The following is a 24,329-nucleotide window of genomic DNA, read 5'->3' on the forward strand; positions in this document are numbered from 1 at the left end:
ACTCCTTTGAACAAAGGGTATAACCACTTCAAAACCAATTTTCCTATTGTTATTTACTCTCCGGGTCAGAAATTTTCAGACTCAGTTACGTAGTTCAGCATGGAAAAAAAGTCTGACCTTTGTCAAAAAAAAAAACCTTTTTCATGTGCAATGAAATGCACTATTTTCACTTTCTAGGTTTTGAGTTTAGTTTTGTTTTCTGTCATAACTACCGTTAAAAGCTACATAGAACAAGTAACTTCTGGAAGACACCACTGTAACAGAAAAGTATTTTTAGTAATAAAGCTGCCTTAAAATAGAATTTTAAAAAACGCAGAAGATATTACCTGAGAGAAAAGAGAGGAAAGGAAGTGGAGAAACAACGACTAAAAGTTCATGGACTGGGGGTGGGGGAGAAGAAGGCAAAAAAATGCTATCTAAACTTAAAAAAAAACAAACCTAGTTCATTTTCATATCCTACATGGAAGGAGAACTTCAGTCTGAAGTAGTGTGGGTGGGACTTACCATCAAGTGATCCAGGATTGACAGCTATGAACTGCCCCAACTGTATCCATAAGAGGATGAAGCAACTCATTAATAACGGATTGGTGGATATGGGAATGAGAAACACTACTATACCTAGAATTGCAGGTACAGGTTAGGGGGAGAAAGAAAGAGAAAGTTAGAAAATACTATGCAGGAAATACAGTCAGCTCAACGGCCCTGCATTCCTGACTTCCTTATTATTTTCAGAGAAGTCTGCCATAAATAATCACTGACAGCGTTTCAACTGAATTGAACAAAACCAGCTCTTACTCAAACACAGAATGGGCACCATCAGCCATGATCCAAAGTTTAATGTGGAAGTGTAAAGTATGATACAAAACATCTCAGAGTGTAAGCAGATCAACTGAAAAATGCACAAACCCCCTGAACTTAAGTACTATTTAGTTTTACACTCCCCTGCCATTTATAGATTAAAAGAAACAGGGATAGAGAAGCAATAACAGCATCTTCACCTGTTTCCAGGAAAGAACGAGGCCTTTGGGCACCACTATTGCAAAGATGAAGGCTCAGCTCATTGGATGCTTTTTAAGAAATCCTCCTGTGATGGTATTTTTCAATGACATATTGCATGAGGAAAACTAAATGGAATTTCTCTTAAAACAAGAGATGTTGTATCTCACAGTGAGCCTTACCTTGAAAGGTTTGTCCCCACTGTGTGTCAGCATATGCCTCTGCAACCAGCTTTGACTTGTTGAAGGTGTATTATATACTTTGCAACCTTTCCACAAGCAAACAAACACCTAATAGAGTAAAAACGTGGTAAGTTTAGGAAAGTCAAAGAAAATAGTAAATAAAAAGACAGATTAGCAAAAAAGACTGTTTTCACCATATTTCACAATACATCAAAGGATTTTAAGAAATAACCATTTCATTTCAATATACTTCTCATATCTCACCAGAGAAAAATAATTACAACCACAAGTATTCCATAAAAACAGGTCACTGGAATAAAATATCAAAACACAGATGCTCCTGCAGATAAACACAACTGAAGCCACAGGATCTGCTGCAAAGAGTTTGTGTTTGCACTCAGTCTCTGTACCCACCAGATACCGAGTCAAAACATTTTTAAATGAAAAGTCTGCAGTTTTTGGGTAGTAGATACAGAAAAATTATTTACTCTTATAAACAACTAATAATTTCATTCTTTAAGCATGAAAACGTAAAAACTCTTAATTGCAATACAGTTCTTTATATACCAGAGTTGAGTTTTGTATTATGGAATAACGGATACCTCTAGTTAGGACCTTATATTCAATTCCTGATGAACAAAGTTACCATTTTTCATAGGATTCAAAATGTATGGGTGTTTTGTGATTCCAATGTACAGACCAGTCACATGCACAATAGTGCATTAACAGGAGCAGAACTTACTCATGCTGCTTTTCTCTCTCCTCTCATTGTGTTTATCTATAACTGAGGGAATAAAAACGCTCAGTGAACTTGCCTTTCATTAGAATTTCCTCAACAGGTCTGTGTGTGAAGGGAGGTAAAGCCCTAATTTGTCACAGCAAAATACAGTCCCCAGAAACAGCACTGTCCACAATACACGTTTTCAGAACTGCAGGAAACTAATTGGATTTGAGTTTCTTGTTCTCGTTCGGAGAATAAAAACCTTCAATCTTCAAAAGATTGTATTTTCAAAACAAAAGAGCAGCCACAGGAGTGCTACGTACTTGCTGTATAATAGATAGATGGCCCAGTTTTACTAATACAAAGCTGGAAACCCCTGAATGTCTGTATGATTGAGCCAGACCTACTGACACAAGGCCCAGCCCCCTAAAGCTTTGATGGCTGCCACTCCTCAGTTCTGAGATTCCCCCAAAGCAACAGAATTGGAATTTCCAAGATCCCTGCCTCTGCAACAGCTCCAGAACTGTCCCAATATTTCCATCAGCAACTGCAGGGCACTTGGCAAAGGTATGAAGTTAGAGACTGTGGAAATGCAATCCCTCCAAAATACAAGGACTTGGTTTTACAACCACCCACCAGAAGTTCAGACAAGGCTTATTGGAAACTCCTGTCAAAAGGTTGAATCCAGCCTTTTTTTTTTTTCAGGAAAAAAAAAATCTTTTGGAAGTAAAACTATTCTGTCAAAAAGTTTTCATGGATGAACCTAATTTGAACTGGAGCCATTATCTCAGTATTAGCTCAAAAATATACATTTTACCCTTCAAGGATGTTTATCACACTCCTTTCTGTTCTCAAATTCCTAATCTCCCCCTTTCCTTTAAATTTAGAGTCACTGTAGCTAAGTAATACCTGAAATCCAATCAAAGCCACGAGAATACCATTTCTAACACACTTTAACACCTCACCGGCAGGTGGCAGACAAATCCCTGAAAAGAAACCACCAGGATCCATCCCTCTTCCACAGCACCCAGTTGGAACTTTTCAAAAAATAAACCATCTCCAGTAGGAGGATTAAAAAGTGTGAACTGAATGCAACAGTTATTAGACACTTCCTGCTTCCAACAGCCTCCTCTTTCAAAAAGACAAATACTGGTTAACCTCTTCTGTACAAAATTACCCACAAATCTTGTTACATGGAATGTGACCAGAAACACAATACACCCAAAAAAATCCCTCAAAAAAATCAAACCAAAACCTGCAAAATCTTCTAGTCCCTTTTCAAGAAATGTAAAGGGGTCATGGATGGGAAAACAAAGGTTCCCAGAGATGTAGTTACATGAAAGCCCACAGGATACCAATATATCTCATCCATTTAATGGTTTCATCCAAAATTCACGTAAGACTTCTATAAACCTACAAACAGAACTCAGACATCATCTCATGAGTGCCTAAAAAGCCAATTCTGCTTAGACCTTGGACTGAAAAAAGCCATCAAATATGAAGTTGAAAAGTTCAAATGTATCAAAAATCATTAGCTAAATACAACCAGAGTCCTGGTTGTCAGTGACACTTTTACATGCAAATTATTTAAAGTAATGCAAATTAGCATTTTATTTAAAGTTTCTTATTCACTCAAGATAAAATGGTGTAACAGCCTAACATTTTCCTTCTGGAGAAGTGACAGTACAAAAAGTCAAAAGACAATGACTATTCTAGTTTAAGAACTAATATTGTCTCCCTCAAAAATTGAAGAGCTGCCACATATGGCACTTAAAGCAGGCAGATTGCTTGTGTTTGATGTAAAGGTAGTTTACATGATATATTCCAGGCATCAAAGGTAATTTGGGAGGTTGGGGAGGGGCAGGTAGTTAAGCACACAGTTGAAATTAAATTACTCTACTGGAAGATGTTTTGAAACATTAAAATTGAGACCAATTATCATTTGACCAGGGATTAGAGTGAAACTTAGATGTTTATATATGCACCTCAATTTAAAAACAAAAAACTAGACGTAATTATACTGAAGGTAAACTTGCCATCAATATTACGCACAGGGCTGTTTTGGTAAGGCTTTGCACTCTTGAGTCAGTCTTATGTCTTCCCTATTATACATTCTGGACGTGTTTTACCTCTAGTGAGACTCCATTTGTAACAGTAATTAAGATGTGACTTCACCTGAGTTCACAGGCAGCAACACATACATTAATAGTTTTAAGAAAGTATAAGCACTTAAAGACACACCAGCAGCCTCAGGATGCTGAGAAGTTAACACACTAGCAAAAACCTGATAGTCTCAAATAATTTATTCACAAGAACTTACTATATCCTTTAAGTTAGGCATTCAGCTAAAACATGAATAACAAATCAATGCCAAATACAAGACTGAACAAGGCCCAGCCTGAGTTGCCACTAGTCAGAAAGTGGTATATTGAAACACAAAATTTGCTACCGTCATTCAAGAGCAAAACATTGGGAAATGAGAAAGAGGGAAAAGAAACACCAACCCCTCCTCGCTGCCCATCCACGTGTATGGAGCGAATGTGATCGGCCAGGTCCGGGCTGGAGCTGAAGCAGGCGTGGCAGTGATCCCAACAACAGTTGTAGGCAATGCTTTTGGCAGAGGAGGCAGGAACTCCTTGGCCGTTCATCATCACCGGGGTGGAACGCCCGCTGGAAATTGTGCTGTCTACGTCCATGATAGTGCTGCTTATGCTGCAGGACAAAACAAAAGCAAAACCGAACCCAAGTTGGTATTTGTTGCACGTTAACAGAACAAATAAAAACTGTAGCTCTTTTGTTTTGGATATATTTAGACAGGTTGAAAAAAAAAAAACTTAAACAAACTTACTATTTATGTACAGTTAGGAAACAGCTACTATCATTTGACAGTGTAACTTCTGTACACTGGGAACACTTCTCCCCTTCACTGACTTGTCAGAAAATTAGCTCTTAGGTGATTAACAAAGTAATTTTTAAGCTACATTTGTTATATTTATTTCCCAGGAGAGAAGAAAAGGAAAAAGACCAGCATCCCCCACCAGCACTAGATGCTTAAAAAGAATACAAAACTCAAGTTTTACAGGTTTAAGGTACTCCCACATTGTCCCGGCATAGTGTCTTTCACATGCATTGCCTAAACTAATGCTTTTTGTTTCGAGGTTTTTTAAACTTTACAGAGAAGTCAGAGGCAGCAGAGGGAATCCGTGGCCAGCAGGGGTCATTTTCATCAACCCTCCAGCTCTCTACCTCGGCAGATACAGAGAAAACATCAAGGGATCAGAAAAAGGTTGCAGAGGGTGTGCTCTTTCCACATATATAAGAAAAAAAAGCATGGAGACAAAATGTTCTTCCTCATTAAATAGCTACTGATACACCTTTTTTTTTATCTTGGTAACCTGTTCACTGCCTTTTAGGACCTTTATGTTTTGTCTTCTGCAAAGCCACAGCATTACAGAGCAGCTCATCTTTGGCAGGACCTCAAAAGACCAGGTGGTCAAATCTCCTTAAACAGCAGCAAGTGAGATCAGATCGCTTGTGGTCTTGTCCAGCAGAGTTGTTAATGGCTGTTTTCAAAGGCTGGAATTTCTGCTACCTTTCTGAACAATTTTCTCGATGTCTGACTAACCTTGCTGTGCGGGAGGGAGAAAATTTCCCAGCATCTCATCAGAATTTCCAGTGTTGTAACTTCTGTCTGTGGCCTCTCATCCTTGGCAGCTGCAGGGTTGAGATGACTCTGCCTCCTCCACTGTTAAACCTCCCTACCAGACCACTGAACACAGCAACAACCCTGCCCTCCTTTATCCTAAAACTAAGGAAACCCACTGTCTCAGCCTCTCCATGTACTGCATTTGCTTCAGCATCCAAACCACCTTGGAGACTCTCCAGTATGTGAGTAACTGGGATGAGTCCCAGTAATCCACAGTCTTAATGGTGCCAAGTAGAGTTAAGAAGCACTTCTCCTGATCATATACACACACTTTTGCTAATACAGCCCATTATGCAGCAGTAATTTTTGCATACATATCTTTAAATATTCTTCTGAGCAAAGTGCAAGGAAAAAAAAAATCTAATTATATTACTTTTAAAAAAAAAGAAAATAGTCATTTCCTATTCAGATCTACATAATATTTATGATTTTCTATCATCACATCCCTTTTCTTCCCTAACTCTTGTAGATAATTTCTATGTTACATCATTCTGCTTTTAAGGTGTAGGTGCCTTTCCATATTTTTGACCATCACTGTTTACATAACCAGTACTGTTTTATTACACATTCTGAGATGGATAAAAAAAACTACACCTTTATTAAAAATCAGAAGATATAATTGGCACGTTTGTTCTTTTGCTCTAGGAGTCTCTACTAGTGACTTCTCAAATTATCTGTATCTTTTTTAATCACTACTGTGCTAGCAGCTTTTTTCTGTGATATATTTTGAAATTATCACAGATATTTGCCTTTTTTAGATTTCCCCTTCTCACCCACCATGTGGATTCCACTGCATGTTTCAATTAAAATAAAAAAAAATCTTGCTTCAGTGAAAACACCAGATTCTCTTTAGCAATGGTTCCCAGTTAAGCTTTAGTTTTAACTACCCTGAGTAATTTGGTTTCATAAGCAAACTCTTATCAGAGGCACCAGCAAGGTACCATTTATGAAAATGCCAAATACCACATCCCAAACACAGACCCCTTAAAAATCTTCTTCCAATCCATTAGTCTCCACCTATTATTAAAACTGACCAATTATTCTTAGGCCTTTGTTTTCCAAGTTAAAAAGAAAGCTTTAGAAACCTTTTCAACAGGTTTTTTGCTTTAACAAAGGTATATCAAATACATACTTTCTAAATGCTACACGAACACCACCTGCCTTTTTCTGCCCCCCACCCTCCCAATTTCAAAAAACACCCAACAATTTAGAAGGCACCATGAAGGAAGTGGGTAGAAGCTTCTACCCATGAAAGTCATATGGGCTACTTGCTGTACACACGTGCCCATTATTTTTATTTTCTTCCTTTTTCTACACCCTGAACACACAGCTTTCCATGATTCCTCCCCCCAGGTAGGTGACTCCCCATCCAGTAGTCTTGATTCCTTTTGTGACATACAATCTTCCAATCTGTGATTAGCAAGTAAAGAAATGGCAGCCAACCACGGATACAGTTTTGGGTGTTTTTTATATTACTGCCTTTCCCAAATACCTTACTTTATATTCAATGGAAGCTTAAAAAAAAATTCAACTAGCCCTGAGCTGAACCTACCAGCCCCAAGAGCATTAACAGACACTATCTACAGCTACTGGCAACAGCATTTTAGGAACCCTGCAGGAAATTGTCAGAAGCTTTAAATACAAAACGTGTTGCAAGCAATCCCAATTTTTCCACCATGCCAGGCTCACAATAACTATGGGACTGACATCTCCTCAGCTGATGCCTAGGCCAAAAATTATCCCCAAAAATAAAATCTGTAAAACTGCACCGCGAAAGCAAAGTTTACCTACAGGATGATAGACAAACTGAATAATTAGTTATTAAATAGTTAATTTTCACACACAGCCACACACCTCTACCCTCAGATTAAGCTATCCCAATACAGTTCTCTCAAAATCAGCACTTGGAAGTAGGTTTGGGCACACACAAAACAGCACCCAGCCACTTCTGTCACAGACAGTGATGTTACACGGATCAGTGGTCCCCGCAGGAAGCTGCTCAGCCAAGGATGGCAAAGTACTGCAGCAGCACTCCTGCAACAGCTGCCTCACACCAGTTCAGGTGGGTGAGTGACCCTGCCTTTCTCACGGCTCAAGGTACCCAAGAACAGCTTCATAAACACTCTTATCAGTAGGAGTTCAAACTTCCAAGCTGTTTATAGTCAGTACAAGTTTCCACATCCACGGACAGCATCAGTACCTTTCCCACACACCCCCCAGACTTCTGACTGAGAGGATGAACAGTGCTGCTGACCACAAGGACAGACTGCAAGGGGGGGTTCAGCACAGCCCTGGTTTTACAGTCTGGTTTTAAGCAGGGAAGCAGTAAGAGAACTTAATGCTGAACAAGTTCCAGGAAAAAATTTGGGGCCGGGGGGGAGAAGGTGTGTGTGGTTTGTGTGTGGTTTCTCCAGTTCACAGGCATGAAATCTGCTTAATTCCTCTGAGATGAAAAAACCTCAAATTGATAAACCCCTGTGAGAGTTTATTTCACACTGCAAATACAATGCAACATATTTTGATGTAAAAGTCACAGCTCTCTAATTTTACAGCCTAAGAAATGCAAATATTAAGATTTTGGGGTTTCTTTTTTATATTCTGTCCTACCTGTAGAAAATTCCTCTTGTTTTGGGATTAAAATATGTAAAAGTCAACTAATAATACTGACCTAGAAAAAGCTATCCTGATAAGTAGGGTTATTAATGACATGAGAAACCAATAACACTTAGAAAGCTGATTTATTTCTAGTAGTTTAAATGTTTGCTGCGTTTGGTTCTAATAGCCTAAGTGTTTGCTGAGGGCTAGCAGATTAGAGCTGCATACACAGCATCAAAATTTTGTACCAGAGGAACTGGAATTAAAAAAAGGTTGGTTGTAACACTTAAACCAAGTAGTAGCACATGGAATTTCTTGGAAATTGAGGATGAAGTGCTACACTGGACTATGATTCTATAATCTATTCAAGATCCTGTCTAAAAAGGGGGGGAAATAGAACTCAAATACAGTTGAGCAGAAGCAGTTCAGTATTTTATTTAAGACAAAATGCCCTCCTTTCTTCTAGTTTGAAAACCTCTGTGTAGGGCATCAAAAAGCACAGATGAATATTGCTGTAACAGGATCTACTAGAGAAACAGCTAAATTGCTTATGAAACAAAATAGCCAGGAGTCACACCAAAACAGACCACTGTTTTCAGAGGGTTCTCAAGACAGATCCTGCCAAAATGCAAGAAACTCATTGCCCTGGTACATTCCTTCTCTAGAAACAACCCGTTAAATAAAAATATAAAATACATTTTTTGTTTCCTCCTCTGTGCTGCTAGAGCCAGCATATTTCAGGTGATCAGGCACCTCACAGTGCTGAGAACCTAGAATTAATTTCTGTCTGTCTCACTCGGTGAGTTCTGTCCCCCTGAAGAGGCAAAGGCTGCAAAGACAATCTGTGAAACTCGAGTACCTTGCCCAGCTCAAGCGTGTGCAGTTTTCTCTCGTCTCTCATACAGTGAGAAAATACCAGGAAGCTTTTCAGAGAAAAGTTTGCAGTATATATAGCATCAAAGACACTGCCTTGGGAGGTCTCTTGACCTGCCATTTCGAGATGAAGCAGAAAGATAAGTTTTACAGTCAGAGCTGTGGCTGCTGCTGAGTGTCTGAAGACTGAACTGCAACACTGTGTGTGTCAGAGCTGCTGATTCACCCACTTCTTTGTTTCTCCTCATTTCAGAAAGGGTGTGAGGGTAGGACACATGGGGTGTGCACATACTCCACCATATTAACTAGTCCACTTGAGACTTTCCCTCACTGAAAGCATCGACTCAGCCCAAGACAGAAACAGTGTCTGTATCTTTCTATCTATGAATGGGGCTTTTCAGTCCAATCTTGGGATGATACAACACATGGAAAAATTCCTTTTAAAAGGGAAGGTAGTAATGGAAATTATGTCCTCCTGCTTTCTCATCTGAAATCCACTAAGCCTACAAGTGGGAAAGTAATAATGTGCATCAAAGAGGAGAAAACAAAACACAGTAAGACAAACACAGACATCCTGGCAAACTACCGGCAAATGAAACAAAGACAAAAAAACCCCCGAACGCTGGTAATAAAACAAAGAAATAAAACAAACTGAAACAGATTTTTATCTAAGTAAGTTAAAGCAAGTTTTTCTGCCTGTTTCTAAGCCCTTTTCTGGCAGCCAGGAGATCTGTTTAAATCCTGACGGCCGCTATCAAAGCAGAATGACACGAGCAGAACTTAAGCGCTTGTGGCATTCCCCTATTGCCAGTGACAGACAGGTCTGGGTTTGCTCCCAAGCTGTAAGCAGGCTCCAGCTCCATTGTAATGGATCTATAGACCATAGCCTGATGAAGAACATTAGACATTTGAGTTTCAGAGAGTTCAGCTCAGGGGTCATCCCAAACAATAGAGCATCAAAAACAGTCACTGCTGGAGAGAGCCTGCACACACAATAGCAGTTTTTAAGAAGCACCATTCAAAAGACTGACTAATTACTAAAATTTAAAACTGTTACAGCAAGCACAACATAGTCTTCGAGCTTATGCTGTCCCTATTTTCATCCTAATGTGAGCACCTGAATCAACCAGAAGTAAAAATCACAGCTCTAGAGGCAACAACTGACTGCCTTTCTGAAACACCTTCCTAAACCCACACCTCATTTTACCGAGTCTGCAAACACTGGCAGCGTCTGCCAAACGCAGCAAGGTAGAACTGAAAACACAGAATCTTCTCAGAAGGGTCAGACTTTTTTCCCCTCCTTCTACAGATTTTCCCTCTACCACGAGATCAACAGCTTTGAAACATTACTGACATTTAAAGTGTGTTCACTAAGCAAAAACATGCAAGCTTTAAATAGAGGAATCACTACCTCAGAGGCACTCTTTCAGGTCTTATTTTTACCTGTACTTATTTTACCTGTGGCTAGAAATAACACATCTTCATTATCAAGCTGATTAAGATTTTTTTTAGCACCACCTCCATGTTAAAAGACTAGTACCTACATAAGCTACATGTGCATGTGAAGCAAATGTATCTAGCCAGCTAAATTTAATTCGAACTCTATTTAAAAAACAATCCTGAAACAAAAAATAACAGCCAGTCATTTTCACTTTATAGAAAACGTAAGTTTTTCAAGCACTTTAAATTCTGGATTATTTTTTTTCTTTTCAGAATCTGAACAAAACTAAGCCACTGTTGGAATTGCATAAATATGGATATTTTCTACAAGGAATAAAAGAAAATCGAAATTATTCCAAATTTAAAATGCACAAATTTTAAACTACATAATTTTTGTGTACAGTCAAATATGAATGAAAATATAACGAGCCTGTGACTTAATGCATTAAATAAAATGGTATTTTGCACATCATTCCTGACACACACTTGGCTCTCCGAGGAGATCATTTTCCTCACTGCTGCAAGTAATCCCTTCTATTGAATTTAATGAATGGAATCACCAAAATTTTTTCTTTCCCTTTTTTTTGTTATCTTTCAGAACAACAGACAGTAAGAGTCTAGAAGGAATATCAACAAAAAACACAAAAGAACAGCAACATGATTTTTATTTTCCATGAATTCCCATTAGCAACTGTCCAGTTGAAGCAATAGTAGAGCCAGGCACCGAACACATGCACAAAAGCCCAATCAATTTGCTATTATACTTTTAATGTCTGCTAAACATACTCCCTGTAGACCTTAACTGAAGTAACCTTCCCTGAGGCAAAATTCAGCCCTAACAGATGGGCCTTATACCGTGCCCTTGAGGGTCAACAAGCACCACTTCAGTCTGATCAACAGGAGCTCATTTCAGGGTTACAGCACCTCCACCCAGAGTGCCGAGCTCCCAGTCCCCAGATGTTCAGCTCAGGAGGTGACCAAAGGACCCGGCTGAATTCAGCCAACACCAAGGGAAATGATTGTGACAGATCCTATAAGGAATAACCTCGTCTTACAAAGCATCGAATTAAAAACGAGCAGAGATTTCAGGGAACGCGCCTTGCGGGGTGGTTAAAACCAACCACCAACCCCGCTGCACACCACACCACTCTGAGCCTGAAGAACTGCTTCTTCTGAAATACACAATGATAATCCAGTCATAAAACATCACATCGGCACATTGTCCCCGAATCCAAACACTACAAACCTCGCTGGAAGTAAGTAAACATCTTAGGGATTGAAAACAGACAAATAAACAAACAAACCAAACAAAAATAAATACCCTGCTAGTTTCTTTCCCTTTTGGTGGTCAGTGACCACGTGGAGCTTCAGCTACAGTGATTCAATACACGAGGGAAACTTAGGAAAGAAAACTGAACCGTAACACTCACATAAAACAACCTCAGAATAATGGGAACACTATGAATGACAGTCACATCTTACAGTAACTTCAAGGGTTTAAGCCTAGAAATCAACAGAAAAGCTTTTTCCACCTGGAAAACTAAATCACAACTAGGTACTAATCCCAAAAGAAAACAAACAGCACCAAATGCAATCATTCAAATACCAAGTCAGAACAGAAGCGCTGAAAGAAAATAATAATAATAATAGTAATAATAATAATGATGATGACATGCCTCGTGACATCCCCCAGCACTTCATTATTTCATTTCACTAAGAAAATTCTGGAGTGAAAACAAAAACTTCACAAGTTTCCCATTACTCTACTCCTTTCCAAAACAAGGAGTAGAAAAGTGTGGTGTACAGCTCTGGCCAATGGACAAGTCCCACAAAAACAACAGCTCACTTGTGGCTTTACAGCTTTTTGATGCCACCAAATTAAAAAATTTACAATCACTGCTTCTAATGCAATCAATGGTAAAGCAAAGATAAAGCTTGAAAATGATCAAATTATCAGCCCTGAGCTGCCATTGTTGACAGGAAGCTCCTCCACCTGTCCTAGGGATTTGATTTCTCTCTCTTATACTATCTCCATCACTTCTAAACGTGGGAGCTACAGATACAACAGATTAGTAACAGAAACTGCTCTATTGGCTCCTAAATGAAAGCAGAATGAATTCCTATGTTTTTTGGACTAAGGTTTAACTTCTGCTGTCCTTCAATGAGTATTGAGCAAACTTTAATGCCAATCTCTTCATGAAGTTACTCTCAGAACACCTGCACTGGGGTACCAGGATGCAATGAAATGCAGTGCTCAAGGCAACTGTACACTGGTGTCCAAGCAGATTTAAATTAATATTTCCTTCATGCTCTCCAAATGATCATGCCAATTTAAAAGTGAGATTAAAATAGATCCTAAGAAAAAGAGAGTTAATAAAACATGAGCAACCACCATGAGTCAACAACAGAACAGAAAAGTTTGACATTTGCCCGATCTTATTTTGTTCCTCTGCCCATATTTGGTAAATCTGGTATTTTATCATGCATCTAGACTGGTAACTAACTGCTACTAAATTTCAATGATTCATCAATTTAATTCCCCAAACCAAACATTTATGTTTCACAAGCAAAACAGTTTGTCTTATTTTAATGGATGTAGTTTTGACTGTGGTATGGAAATGCCATAATGCTTTAAAGCTCTTACTGTTTCTTTTCATGTAACTAGCAACCAACCCAGAGAGAATCTTCAAAGCAGACAGAAAGTAACTTCAACAACCTGTATTTGTAAGGCTTCTTTTTTTATGATTTTGCTGAAAAAAACATTTGCCTTTAATTTAAATAGAAAGCATCCAAAATAATGACTGATAACGATCGGTTTCTGAATTCAGGAAAACCTACAACCAGTAAGAGAAAAAACAGTGTATACAGGTAAACCACCATCAAAACGAACCCAGAACAAAACCAGACTGCAGAACACTAAATGGCTGCCAAACAGAAAGATAATTCACATGGCAACAAGAAATTAGAATTCCTGGATCAAAAGAATAAGCCAGAACTACGTGAAGTGAAAGTCCACCACTGTGTTTTGAAGGCAGTACCTTCTGTTCACATCTGCTCTTGCACATCACACCCACAAAGACCCCAAAAGCAGACAGACCACACAACTGACTGTGGCTCTTCAGAGGAAAGGGAGGCAAAATAGGACAGGAAAAAACTATGTCAGACAATTTATTTATTGAACACGAGGGAGAATCAACCTCGGAAGTAAGAGACAGAATACTAAAATGTCCAGAGGGATAGAAAAGGAAAACAGCCATGTTTGGTGCTCTAACATTTTCCAGAAGCACCTTTAAGCTTTTGATACTTTTAGGTAAATAAAAGCTACATTAAAGCAACTTTCTACATCAAGAAAAAAGACCATGATTTCCAGGACTGTGTGACTAAAGAAAGCACTCACTCACTTGGAAGCAGTTGTGCTTCTGAATCACTTATGCTTTTTTTTTTTTGAAATCAAACCTATCAAATCTATGCTTTACACATATTAAGTTGTTCATTTTGAGAAGTTTCTGTTAGAATAAGGTTTAAAAAGTATTTATAAATCAATCTTAAAAACAAAACTGCAAAACTCTATTGAATATACATATTGTTATATGACTACTAAGAAATCAACACAGTGGAAAATAAAGCAGTCAAGGGACAGAACTTCATACAGCGTGACAAGTGGTAACATTACAAACTTGTTTTGAAATTCTTTTTGAAGCAGCAAGTTATTTTAGAGTAAAGCTATGTCTAGATAAAGTATAAATACCTAGAAAAGGGAACAACACTGCACTCAGACTGATAATATTAAACTAAGATAGGAAGGCTCTTTGAGATAGAGAAATCGAAGGAACTTAAAATAACAAACATGCACAGGAAACAAAACAAGACTGAGAAAAGTGTGTTATGATTCACCACCTCTAGAGCTTTTTCCACTCTTCTGGATCACTTACTTTGATTATTTAGATTGCTAGCCCTGGAATATCTGGGCTCATCACACTTACATAACACAAACCCAGGTTATCACAGAATTTGTGGCACACAGAGGAACAGGTAACGCAATAAAAAAACTTGGAATGCCAAAATATCCACTGAGAAGTGAGAAAATAGAGCAGGTTAAACATACGAGCCTTGTGATATGACAGCACAAAGACTACATGTGAAAAAGGATTACACAAATCAAGAAACTGTAAGCAATTCTGCCTTAAAGATACAAATAAAACTGACTCTCATTTCTGGGAACCACATTACCTTCAACTTCATCATCTCCCTGAAAAGTCAGGGAACAGCAACAAGTGGTTCATAACTGAAAATGATAAAAGACTATGTTTACTAGCACAGCTTAAGAAAAGGAGAGAAGAAACACATTCACTCAAAGAGCCACCAGAAATAATTTGGGTTTTTAACAGTGCTTCCTTCCCATCCCAAGAACTCTAATCAGTCTGAAGGAGCCTAATCAGCACTGGAAGGTAACAGCCTCCAGGTGTGGGGGAAATTTCCTTGACACTGCTGTAACTATTACCCTCCCGTTCTCCCAACCTCAGGATACCTTCCCTTATCCCCAGCACACACAACACAGAAAAGTAGCAGAAGATAAAATAACCACAGAGAGGTGTAAAACACACAGAGGAGACCTAAAAAACCCCTCCAGTGTTAGTCATCATCACGTTAGGCTCAACTTAATACAGAATAAAACTACTAGGGTAGCAGCTAGGAAAATACTAGGAAAACAGCTAAGATAGCATTGTATAAAGTAGCAGCTTTGCCTATTTATACCCCAGTGAATAGTTGCTACTTCAGGTATTAACCAGGCATCAAAAGCAGAGAAGCCCACAAAGTAAAACTCCACTAATTGGTTCAATTCATAATAGAAAGGTCATAAATTAAGGTCTGATTCCTGTTCTGCTGGACACTGAATTGCCTTCCATTTCTATCAATTGTCTAATCTATAACTCAGTATACAAGTCAGCCTAGGAAAGTCTACTTAAAGACAGGCCAAAAGTAGTTTTACTTCAAAGGAAAACAAAAATATCCATTTCTCTCTTTGCTCTGCATATATTGAAAATATTTTCTTTGCACCTCTAAGATTTTTTTTCGTTTGGAATCTAAGTTGTTATTACAGCACACAATAAACTATAACAACCAAAATAAGGGTTTTACAGTAATTTTACAGGGGAACTAGTAATTTGTATAAGATGCTGCGTGGAACAACATTAATGAAGATTCTTTATGTTATTATTTAGGCATATTTAATAAATTATAATACCATGATACATGCCAATAATCTTAGTTTTTTGCAAGTCTCTCAATGCAAACAACTTAGTTGCATTTTTCTTCCTCTGACCCCACATAAGCTATTTGAATTACACCACTCCCCTACAGTGCAGCAGGATGACAACAGGACTTTCTAGATTATAACAAATCTTTTGCTTTTCTGTCACCATCAAATATCTTGGCATACACCTTAAGTAAGCCTCTATTAAAGAAAGTATCCACTAAGCATTAGCAACTGAAGTTCAGCAAAATTTATTTAAGAACTGAAATTCTAGTATAGAGAAGAAAATTAGGTGTGGGAAAAGAAATCCCAGTTCTTTTTTCTTTTGCATGTTACCATCGTTAAGGGAAAAAAGCACATCAGTAATGCAAGTGAGAGGCTTCATATTTTTTCCCCAATTATTTTTTGTTTTTTAATGCTGCAAAACCACAACATGAGAATTGTAATCACTATCTTAGCATATCACAAAACCAGTGACAAACAGCAAACATAACATGGAATATTTGTGTTTCATTTTCTAATGCAAATTTATTTGAACACGTTCATATTCTAAGTAAACTCTGTATACAATACATATAAAGCTATAAAAAGTAACCAGTTATACAGATAGATAACCAAAGAAACCTCTACCTCAAAGAAAAAAAAATCTTACAAAACTACCACTTTTGTGTTTCTGCAAGTTATGCCACTGTATTTTTTTTAACAGCAGCTGGAAGAGTGGATAAAACTCACTGTTCATACAAAGAAGTTCCTTACCCTCTTCTGTTCCCTTCTCCTGCACAACTGGAGATTACATTCCCACCTGTTTCAAGGATTCCCTGCAATTACTTGGCTCCTTTACAGGAGGGACCAATTTTTCACTTCCTTTGGGTCAAGTTCTCGTTTTCTCCTCAGGCTATCAGACATATCTCATTCCCTATCACAGCAAAAGTTTTCTGTGTGTACCTCACGTCATCCCCTTGCCAGAAACCTCTATTCCCTTCTCAACAGCTCCATCTGCTCCCTTCTAACCATGTACTCACTTTCCCACCCAAACAGCAGACAGCTCTACAACTCCCTCAGTGCAAAGGGTCCTACTTAGATACTTCTTCCAGGCTCACTCTCCATGCTGCTCATTCTCCTGCTGTTACTCTCCAAACGGGCAGGGGTTTCCAAAAAATACCTAAATATTTTAAAGGTACTGGAAAGCTGTGGAAAGAGTGGTATGGTAGAACATTTCCACTGCATCAGCCCAGAGATTTAGTTTTATCTGTGACCAGCTCCACAAATGCATGATGTCACATCTCTGCCAAAAAGCTGCTCGGGCTGTACATAACACCCTGTTTAACTCCTCTGAAAAGTAAAAAAGGGAAAAAGAAAAAATACCCAGACAGGTTTTTTCCACTGCAGCCTAGGAAATTCCCTGAAAAAGCCCACCAATCAAACCTTGTATTTAGAAGTTACCAGGCTTGATGATGTCACAAACTTACACAAAATGCACACAGACCTGAGTGGATGTACAAACCCAACATAAAAGCAAAACCATTTCTCTCTTCCACTGAATAGGAAAATATTTTTCCTCAAATTCTATGAAGTATATTTACATCTTACTACAATAACTATAACAGCTCATTATACCAAGCTCTTTCATCTAGTTCACAAAAAGACCTCATGTTAACCACTCAATTATACCAACCAACAGCTTTAGCAATAAAGATACTCGCCATACAAAATATCTGGGCTGTTTTGTCTTCCCATCAAAAGCTATTTTCTCCAGTGCCAGAAAGGCCTGAACCTAACCATTACAGGAACAAGGGGTTTATTTTGCAATTTGAAAGCAAACAACTACAGCAATACATACAGTTAGAAATGCTGAAAATATCATTTTTCAGCAGAATTTTGGAAACTCGGGTGAACTTCTATATGGCTCACTCTGACATGGCAATATTACACACAGGCTAAAAAAAAAATCTAACGACTTAACCACCTTGCCACAAGTGCTAATGAATGATTCTTCACTTCCTGGATAGGAACAAGTGAGACTGTGCAGCACAGAGAGGCCTGAAGCACTTTTTAATCTGGTCACATGGATACATGAAGCACACCTATTAGCACCACATGCCTTCCTGATTATATTACGAATTTACTGTTCTGCCTTCATATAAACATCACTCATGCAACTCACATGCCACTGCTGAGTCAGTCTCGAAAATTCTTCACTTTTAAGACTTCAAAAGCTAGATAAAGACTATAATTAAAACTTGAAACAACTAACATTTTAAAATCAGCATACATCTTAAAAGTTGAGAAGTCCTCCATTTTAAACCAGATTAAAAAGATTCAGACCAGATCCTGCATTTTTTACATCTAGATTTCTTATTTTTCAAGTTGTTAGTTACACACAGCCCCATTTCACTCAGTAAAGTTAACAAACTTGACAATCTGAAGCATAAAAAGGTTTATTACTGAAAAACCTTTCTGAAATGTCTGGTTTCAAAACTATCCTTCTATTAAATAGGAACAGAATAATAACATTTCTAGAAGTATTTTGCAAGTCTAATGTGGTAAGACAACTCAAATTTTCCTTGAGTATTACTGAGTATTCCTTGAGTCAGTCCCCCACAATAAGTGGTTGTGTTGGTGAATAACAAATATGAACACCCCCCCCCAAAAAAAAACCAAAAACCCACAAACAAAAAAAGAAAATAAAGCCTTACAAGCTACATGAAAATTGCCCACTCTGTGACAAAGATGGACATTAATTAGTGCTGTATCTGAGGGAAAGATCACTACATAAGATCCAAAGACAACCTGTTACACTTGGTCTACCAGCAAGTCAATCAGCACTCAGGTATCAGTCAGGAAAACAGCTCACACCTGCAGCTAAAACGTTCTTTTCCAGTGCTCCTTGCCCAGTCAGTAAAAGGAGGGAGCAAAGAATAAACTGCTAAGGAGGGTAAATATGATGCAAGAACAGAAAACCAGGGATAACTTCCAGGTGAGAGTACAAAGACATAAGACAAACGTACAAGGGTGAACAAAAACCCTTCATAAAGCTTTACTACTTATATTTCTGATCAACAACGTCTTAAAATTGCAAGATCTACCACTGTTCTCTAAATCAAACAAAATCTGATTATATTATTTCAGATTTAAATAGACTTCCATAATAAACCTTCCGGGAAACAAGAGTTCAATTATTTCAGTAATCTAACACTACAGTGTTTGTAAGAAAATATCCCAGTTCAGCAATAACACATCAGTGAGCTGCAGATGCATCTCCACTGCATTCACCTCAGCTGATTTATACCCAAATCCTGCATCTGCTTAGGTCCAGCTTCAGTACCTGTGGCCCAATGCAAAACTCAAATACTGTCTTTATAAGTTAACTGATTCATTATTTCTTCTTTTAAAGCTCCTATCAAATGTTTCTCAGCATTCCAGTAAGACTAGCAGCTCCAAAGGACCCTGGAGGGACACATCCATCCTTTTCAGCACATGTCTCAAATTAGGCAAAGGCACAAGTAAATGACCAGCATTCACATGCTGATAATAGTCTTTGTTCTAACTGTAAATCCAGAGGATAACTAGACTTGAATGCAGACTATTATTACTCAGCCAGCTTGCTCAGAAAGTCCTACACAAACTTCTGCATGGTAGTGGGAACTTAGCACAATTCCCAGGGAAAAAAAAACTGGAATGGCTACAGCTCAACGAGGTACCTACAAGTCCTGGAGTTACTGCACTGAACTCTCCCACTGAGCTGAAAATCCCACCTGGTTATTTATCCCAGGTATTGCTCTGGGGTTTGCTTTTTTGTTTCTGGGGTTTTTCTGAGAAGGAAGATAAGCATGTTTTTAAAAAGTATAAAGTCTGTGTGCATGGAAATGGAATGTTAAAATTCACTCTGAATTTCAGGGTGTTGTCGTTCACCATTATATTTGTTTTTCATGTTCTTATAAATACTTACAAATTTCCTACAGTAATGCCTCAAATTATTTATTCTATTAGCAGATACTCTTAAAATACATTAAAATGTTAATAATAGAAGTTGCTGAACAGAAGTTAGATTTTGATCATATGCAAGATTTTCCCCTTCAGCTGTTTTATTTGTATTTTCTACTTGATACCACTAAGCCAAAAATCAGAGATAACACACTGTGGAGAATGACAAAGATCATACATAGGGAAATGGGAATTTGATCACTCATGGAATTCAGGCCCTCTTACCACACCCACTTATTCATTCAAATTTTCTAAAGAGGAAACAAGAAAAAAAATCCCAAGCCCAGGGGCATGATCTCAGTGCTACCAAACCTGCCTACAACAGGAGAGTCTTTACCAAGTACACCCTTCCACCAGCTTCCTCCTGCTAAACCCACAGACTGCAAAGTCAAGCCTGTTAGTTCCATCTCTTTCCTTTTCTCTCTCTTTTCCCTCCTCCAGGTAATCTTACTATACAACACTCTGAGATTCATGACACCAAGTTCCTCGGGACTTCAGAGACAGTGGTAGTCAGCAAAGGCAATGAAGTACTGGAGCATAAATGATTTCATCTAAAACATCACTTAACAGATAAAATATCATTCTCTTAATAGTTACAGAACTTCCATTTTAATGCAGAGGTGACCAAATCAATGAATGATGAATTGTTGCAGGATTTCAATATCTATTATCATAAACTTGTACCTCCAGCTTTGAGACTAAACTGTTCCCAGATCTTCTCTGATATTTCACCATCCCAACTCACTCTTAAGCTCTTCAGCACATCCCTTACCTTTTACAACACTCTGTCTGATCATCTGAAAGGCACAGGATTATGCTGTGGCTGCCTTCCAAGCAGCAGCAATCATTTGGATTACTATGTCAAGCAAGAGACTTGCTGGACTATGTGTGACAAAAATAATAAAGCATTCTAACACTCTGCAGCAAAGAGTGCACACCAAAGGAAATTTTCCATCCCCAGGAATAACAAATGGCACTCTTGGTAGCATTGCTCTTTTCCTAACCAATTTAACAAGCAGGCTTTGAAATTACAGTACCAAATGCCCTCTCAGCACCCCAAGTTCAAGACAAAACTTTGCAAAGATTAAAAACAAGGCACAGTCCTCATTTAAACCACTAAACAAAAGTCCCACTCCTGCAACTGAGTCCCTGTCGATGGTGCAGGGAAGGAGGAACTAAGGGCACACACGAGGATTTAACGGTGTGACTACAGCAAGAGAACCACGAGAACAATGACAGAGAAAGAAAGTAGCACAGCAGCTCTGAGTGCACAAGGCACAGTGACACTACTTCCAGAAAACCCCTGCGAGTTATTTCCGTTATTTCCTCAACCCACAAACTGACACGCGCTTGGATAAGATCAGGGTGAGAGCCAGACTTTAATGCCACGAAAAATGAGAAACTACTATCTTAAAATACTACCTTAAAATGCCATTATGTACCTGTTGTTTTTCCAGAAGTCTTCTCCCATACTCAAGTTCACATAAAATCTCAGCTTCTGAACAACAAACAAACCCCAACATCCACACCCCCTTTCCATCTTGCACAAGTTTGGAAGAAAGAAAACGTGACTTCAAACGAGTCTCAAAAGTCAGATGGAAACCAAAGAACTGAAATTTTTCTGTCTTCTTCAGACTTTTAGGTCAATTACACGATTTTGGGGAACTGACTCACACGGGGTTTTGTTTGGTTGGTTTTAAGCCTCGAGGTCAGATCTAGTCATGCCCACTTCTGAAATATGGGTATTTGTGTAGTTACACAGATTTTGATCTGACATATTCAAAGTACGTTTCTGGACCAAACCACATAATTCTTCACACTTAACAATGAAATTATCTTAAGAAAGTACAAACAAAACTGTAATTGTTACTTAAATGTAACTCTAGCAGGGAAGTCTGATACTTTTTTTGCTAAACAAAGAGAAAAATTGTACAAGTTTCTTAAACTATTTGAAAGGACTAATTAGTAGAGGGACGTACAGCACTGTAAGGCTGTTCTTATGTCTATTTCCCATCCTATTTTCAGCTTTTCAATTAAACTGTTGCATACAACATCCAAGAAAGCTATTACACAAGCCATGTTCTTTGAAATGCTTGACTTAGGAGGCTGAAACAGATCTGAAAGGTGGAATATCCAACCCTGCGTGAGAATTTGGTGGTGTCTTTCCACAGGAACCCAAGCTAAAATCTGGGTAATATGAGATGTGTAGCTTTAACACAAAAAACCCTCAAGAACTAATCTTTACATTTACTATTTCAGAACTCGCCCAAAGATGACTTTGAGCCTCCAAAGCCTCGCTTAGCGCTGTGCGTGACTATTACTTGTGCACACGTAACACAGAAGGGCTGGTCTCCTTTATATTTTAGCAAACTAGATTTTTTTTTCCCCCCCTTACGCTTTAAGATGTGACCATCGGCTTTCTGCCTCTAGAGCAGAGCCCCTGTTGCGGGTACAGGTAGAACCGCATCCACAGAACGCATTTCCCATTCCGAAGCCTCTGTACACCCCACATACGCCAGGACACAGCCCTGAGGGACCCCGAAAGCACCGTCTGAAAAAGACCCGCAGGGAAGAGGCGGCGGGAGGAGGCAGCGCCCGGCGGGGCCGCCCGGGGCTCTCGGGGCCGGGGGAGCGCCCCCTCCTCCCCGGGCAGGGCCGGGCTGTGCCGGGGGGGGCCCGGGGAGCAGGGGCGGGGGCCCGGCACAACTTGGCCGGAGAAACCTGTGGCTGCCGCGACACCCCCGCGGGAGGGGAAGGGCGCCGGGCACTGACCTGTCCTCCGAGTCCATGCGGCTGAGGGGCTCCCCGTCCGAGGACATCTCCAGGCTGCCCCGCCGCCCGCCCGACGTGGCGCTGCCGCAGCTGCTGCCGCCGCCCGTGCCGGGGCCGGTGCCGTACCCCTCGTCGCCGCCGCTGGACACGCTGCTGGAGGAGCTGGAGCCGCCGCCGCCGCGGCCCGGCCCGTCCCCCTGGCTGCCCCGGGGGCCCTTGGGCTCCTCCTTGGCGTCGGCCTCGCTGCCGCCGCCGGGGCTCGGCGAGCGGGTCTCGTCGCTGCAGCAGCCGCTGCTCGTGCTGCTGCTGCTGCTGCCCACCAGGCTGCTCTCCTCCTCCTCGCCGCCCTCCTCCTCCTCCTCCTCCTCCTCCTCTTCCTCCTCCTCCTCCTCGTCCTCGTCCTCCCCGTCCCCGGCCTGGCTGGCGCTCTCCGGGCTGGGCTCCGACATGCTCTCCGCCTCGCCGTTCAGCAGCAGCAGCGGCTCCGGCTCCGCCGCGGCCGACGACGAGGGCGGCGGCGAGGACGAGGACCCAGCCGCGCCGGCGGCGGCGGCCGCAGCCACCTCCACCGGCACCTCCACGGCCGTCTCCGCCTCCTCCTCCCCGGCGCCGGGCGCCGCCTGCCCGGGAAGGCGCCGCGGCGGCTCCGCCATGTCGCTGCAGCGAGCGGCCGCCATGGCGCCTGCGAGTCGCTCCGCGCGCGGCGGGGGCGTGCGCGCGCGAGAGCCCCGTGTGCGCGCCCGCGCGCGGCCCCCGGTGCGCGCGCCCGCGCCCTCCCTCGCGCACCCGCAACGCCCGGGGAGGGGCGGGGCGGGGCAGGGAGGGGGCGGGGCCCGGCTCGTGCCGCCGCTGCCGCACGCGCTACGGAGCGCGCCCGGGGACAAACAAGGCGCGGAGGGCGGAGCGGCGGCCGCGCCCCCGGCACGGGGAAGGTGGGGGGGCAGAGTGGCGGAGGGAACACACGGGGCTGGAATCGTCAGGGATCCCGGCTGGAATCGCCAGGGATCTCGGCTTGAGTAGCCCAAGGATCCCGGCTGGAATCCCCCGGGGATCTCGGCTTGAATTCCCAGGGATCTCGGCTTGAGTAGCCCAAGGATCCCGGCGGAATCCCCCAGGGATCCCGGCTTGAATTCCCAGGGATCTCGGCTTGAATAGCCCAAGGATCCCGACTTGAAACCCCCGGGCATCCCGGCCTGAATCCTCAGGGATCTTGGCTTGAATCCCCCAGGGATCCCGGCCTCCAATCTCCGGGGGATCCCGGAGCGAACCCTCAGGGACCCCGGCGACCCGCAGAAATCGCGTCATCCTCATTGACCGCCCCAGGGGGAAGCGGGAATCCCGCGGGACGAGGCGTTCCCGGTCCCACTTCAGGACAAACCCCATAGCGTCCCACAGCAGGGCAGGAGCATTCCCGGCTGCAATTCCCGGGAGCTGGGCGGGCTCAGGCTGCCGGAGGGAGGGGGCAGAGGGTCCGGGAGAAGCCCCCTGGAAGTGCCGGCCCCGCCATTGCGGAGCCCCGCGCTCCCCTCACGGCTGTGAGGAGGAAAAAGGGAACAGGGAGCTCTCCGGAAACCGAGAACCGGAGCTGCAGGCTCCCGGTGGGAAACTACTGGGGGAATGGCCTCGGGGAATGCGCTGGCCGAGGCACAGAGGAGCCAGGAAAAGGGTTTCCGTGATACCGATGAACAGGAATGGGGAGAGCGGCCGCGCTGCGCCGTGAGGGGAGAGAATAAACTCGGACACACCGGCCGTAAACAGCCCCTGGCAGAGCAGGGGCTCGCTGGGTACCAGGCACAGGCTGTGTGA

General features: G+C 41.4%; 1 protein-coding gene across 3 annotated transcripts in view; it reads right to left on the reverse strand.

Annotated features, from left to right (window-relative positions):
* Window positions 1–23,273, reverse strand: part of AEBP2 (AE binding protein 2) — a 46,061-nt gene extending 22,788 nt beyond the window's left edge. The window contains exons 1-3 of one of the 3 annotated variants that reach the window (XM_051784473.1): window positions 22,524–23,273; window positions 4,404–4,611; window positions 1,179–1,286 (exon numbers count right to left, since the gene is read on the reverse strand). In XM_051784473.1, the coding sequence (XP_051640433.1) occupies window positions 1,179–1,286; window positions 4,404–4,611; window positions 22,524–23,200 (993 nt within the window). In that variant the 5' untranslated portion in view covers window positions 23,201–23,273. The remainder of the gene's footprint in view (window positions 1–1,178; window positions 1,287–4,403; window positions 4,612–22,523) is intronic. The other 2 variants (XM_051784471.1, XM_051784472.1) reach the window with 2 other exon arrangements.
* Window positions 23,274–24,329: the final 1,056 nt, after the last annotated feature.

Source organism: Manacus candei, unplaced genomic scaffold (assembly GCF_025592945.1).
Source record: "Manacus candei isolate 608988 ecotype Guabito, Panama unplaced genomic scaffold, ASM2559294v1 h1tg000018l, whole genome shotgun sequence".
In the NCBI taxonomy this organism is placed as follows: domain Eukaryota; kingdom Metazoa; phylum Chordata; class Aves; order Passeriformes; family Pipridae; genus Manacus; species Manacus candei.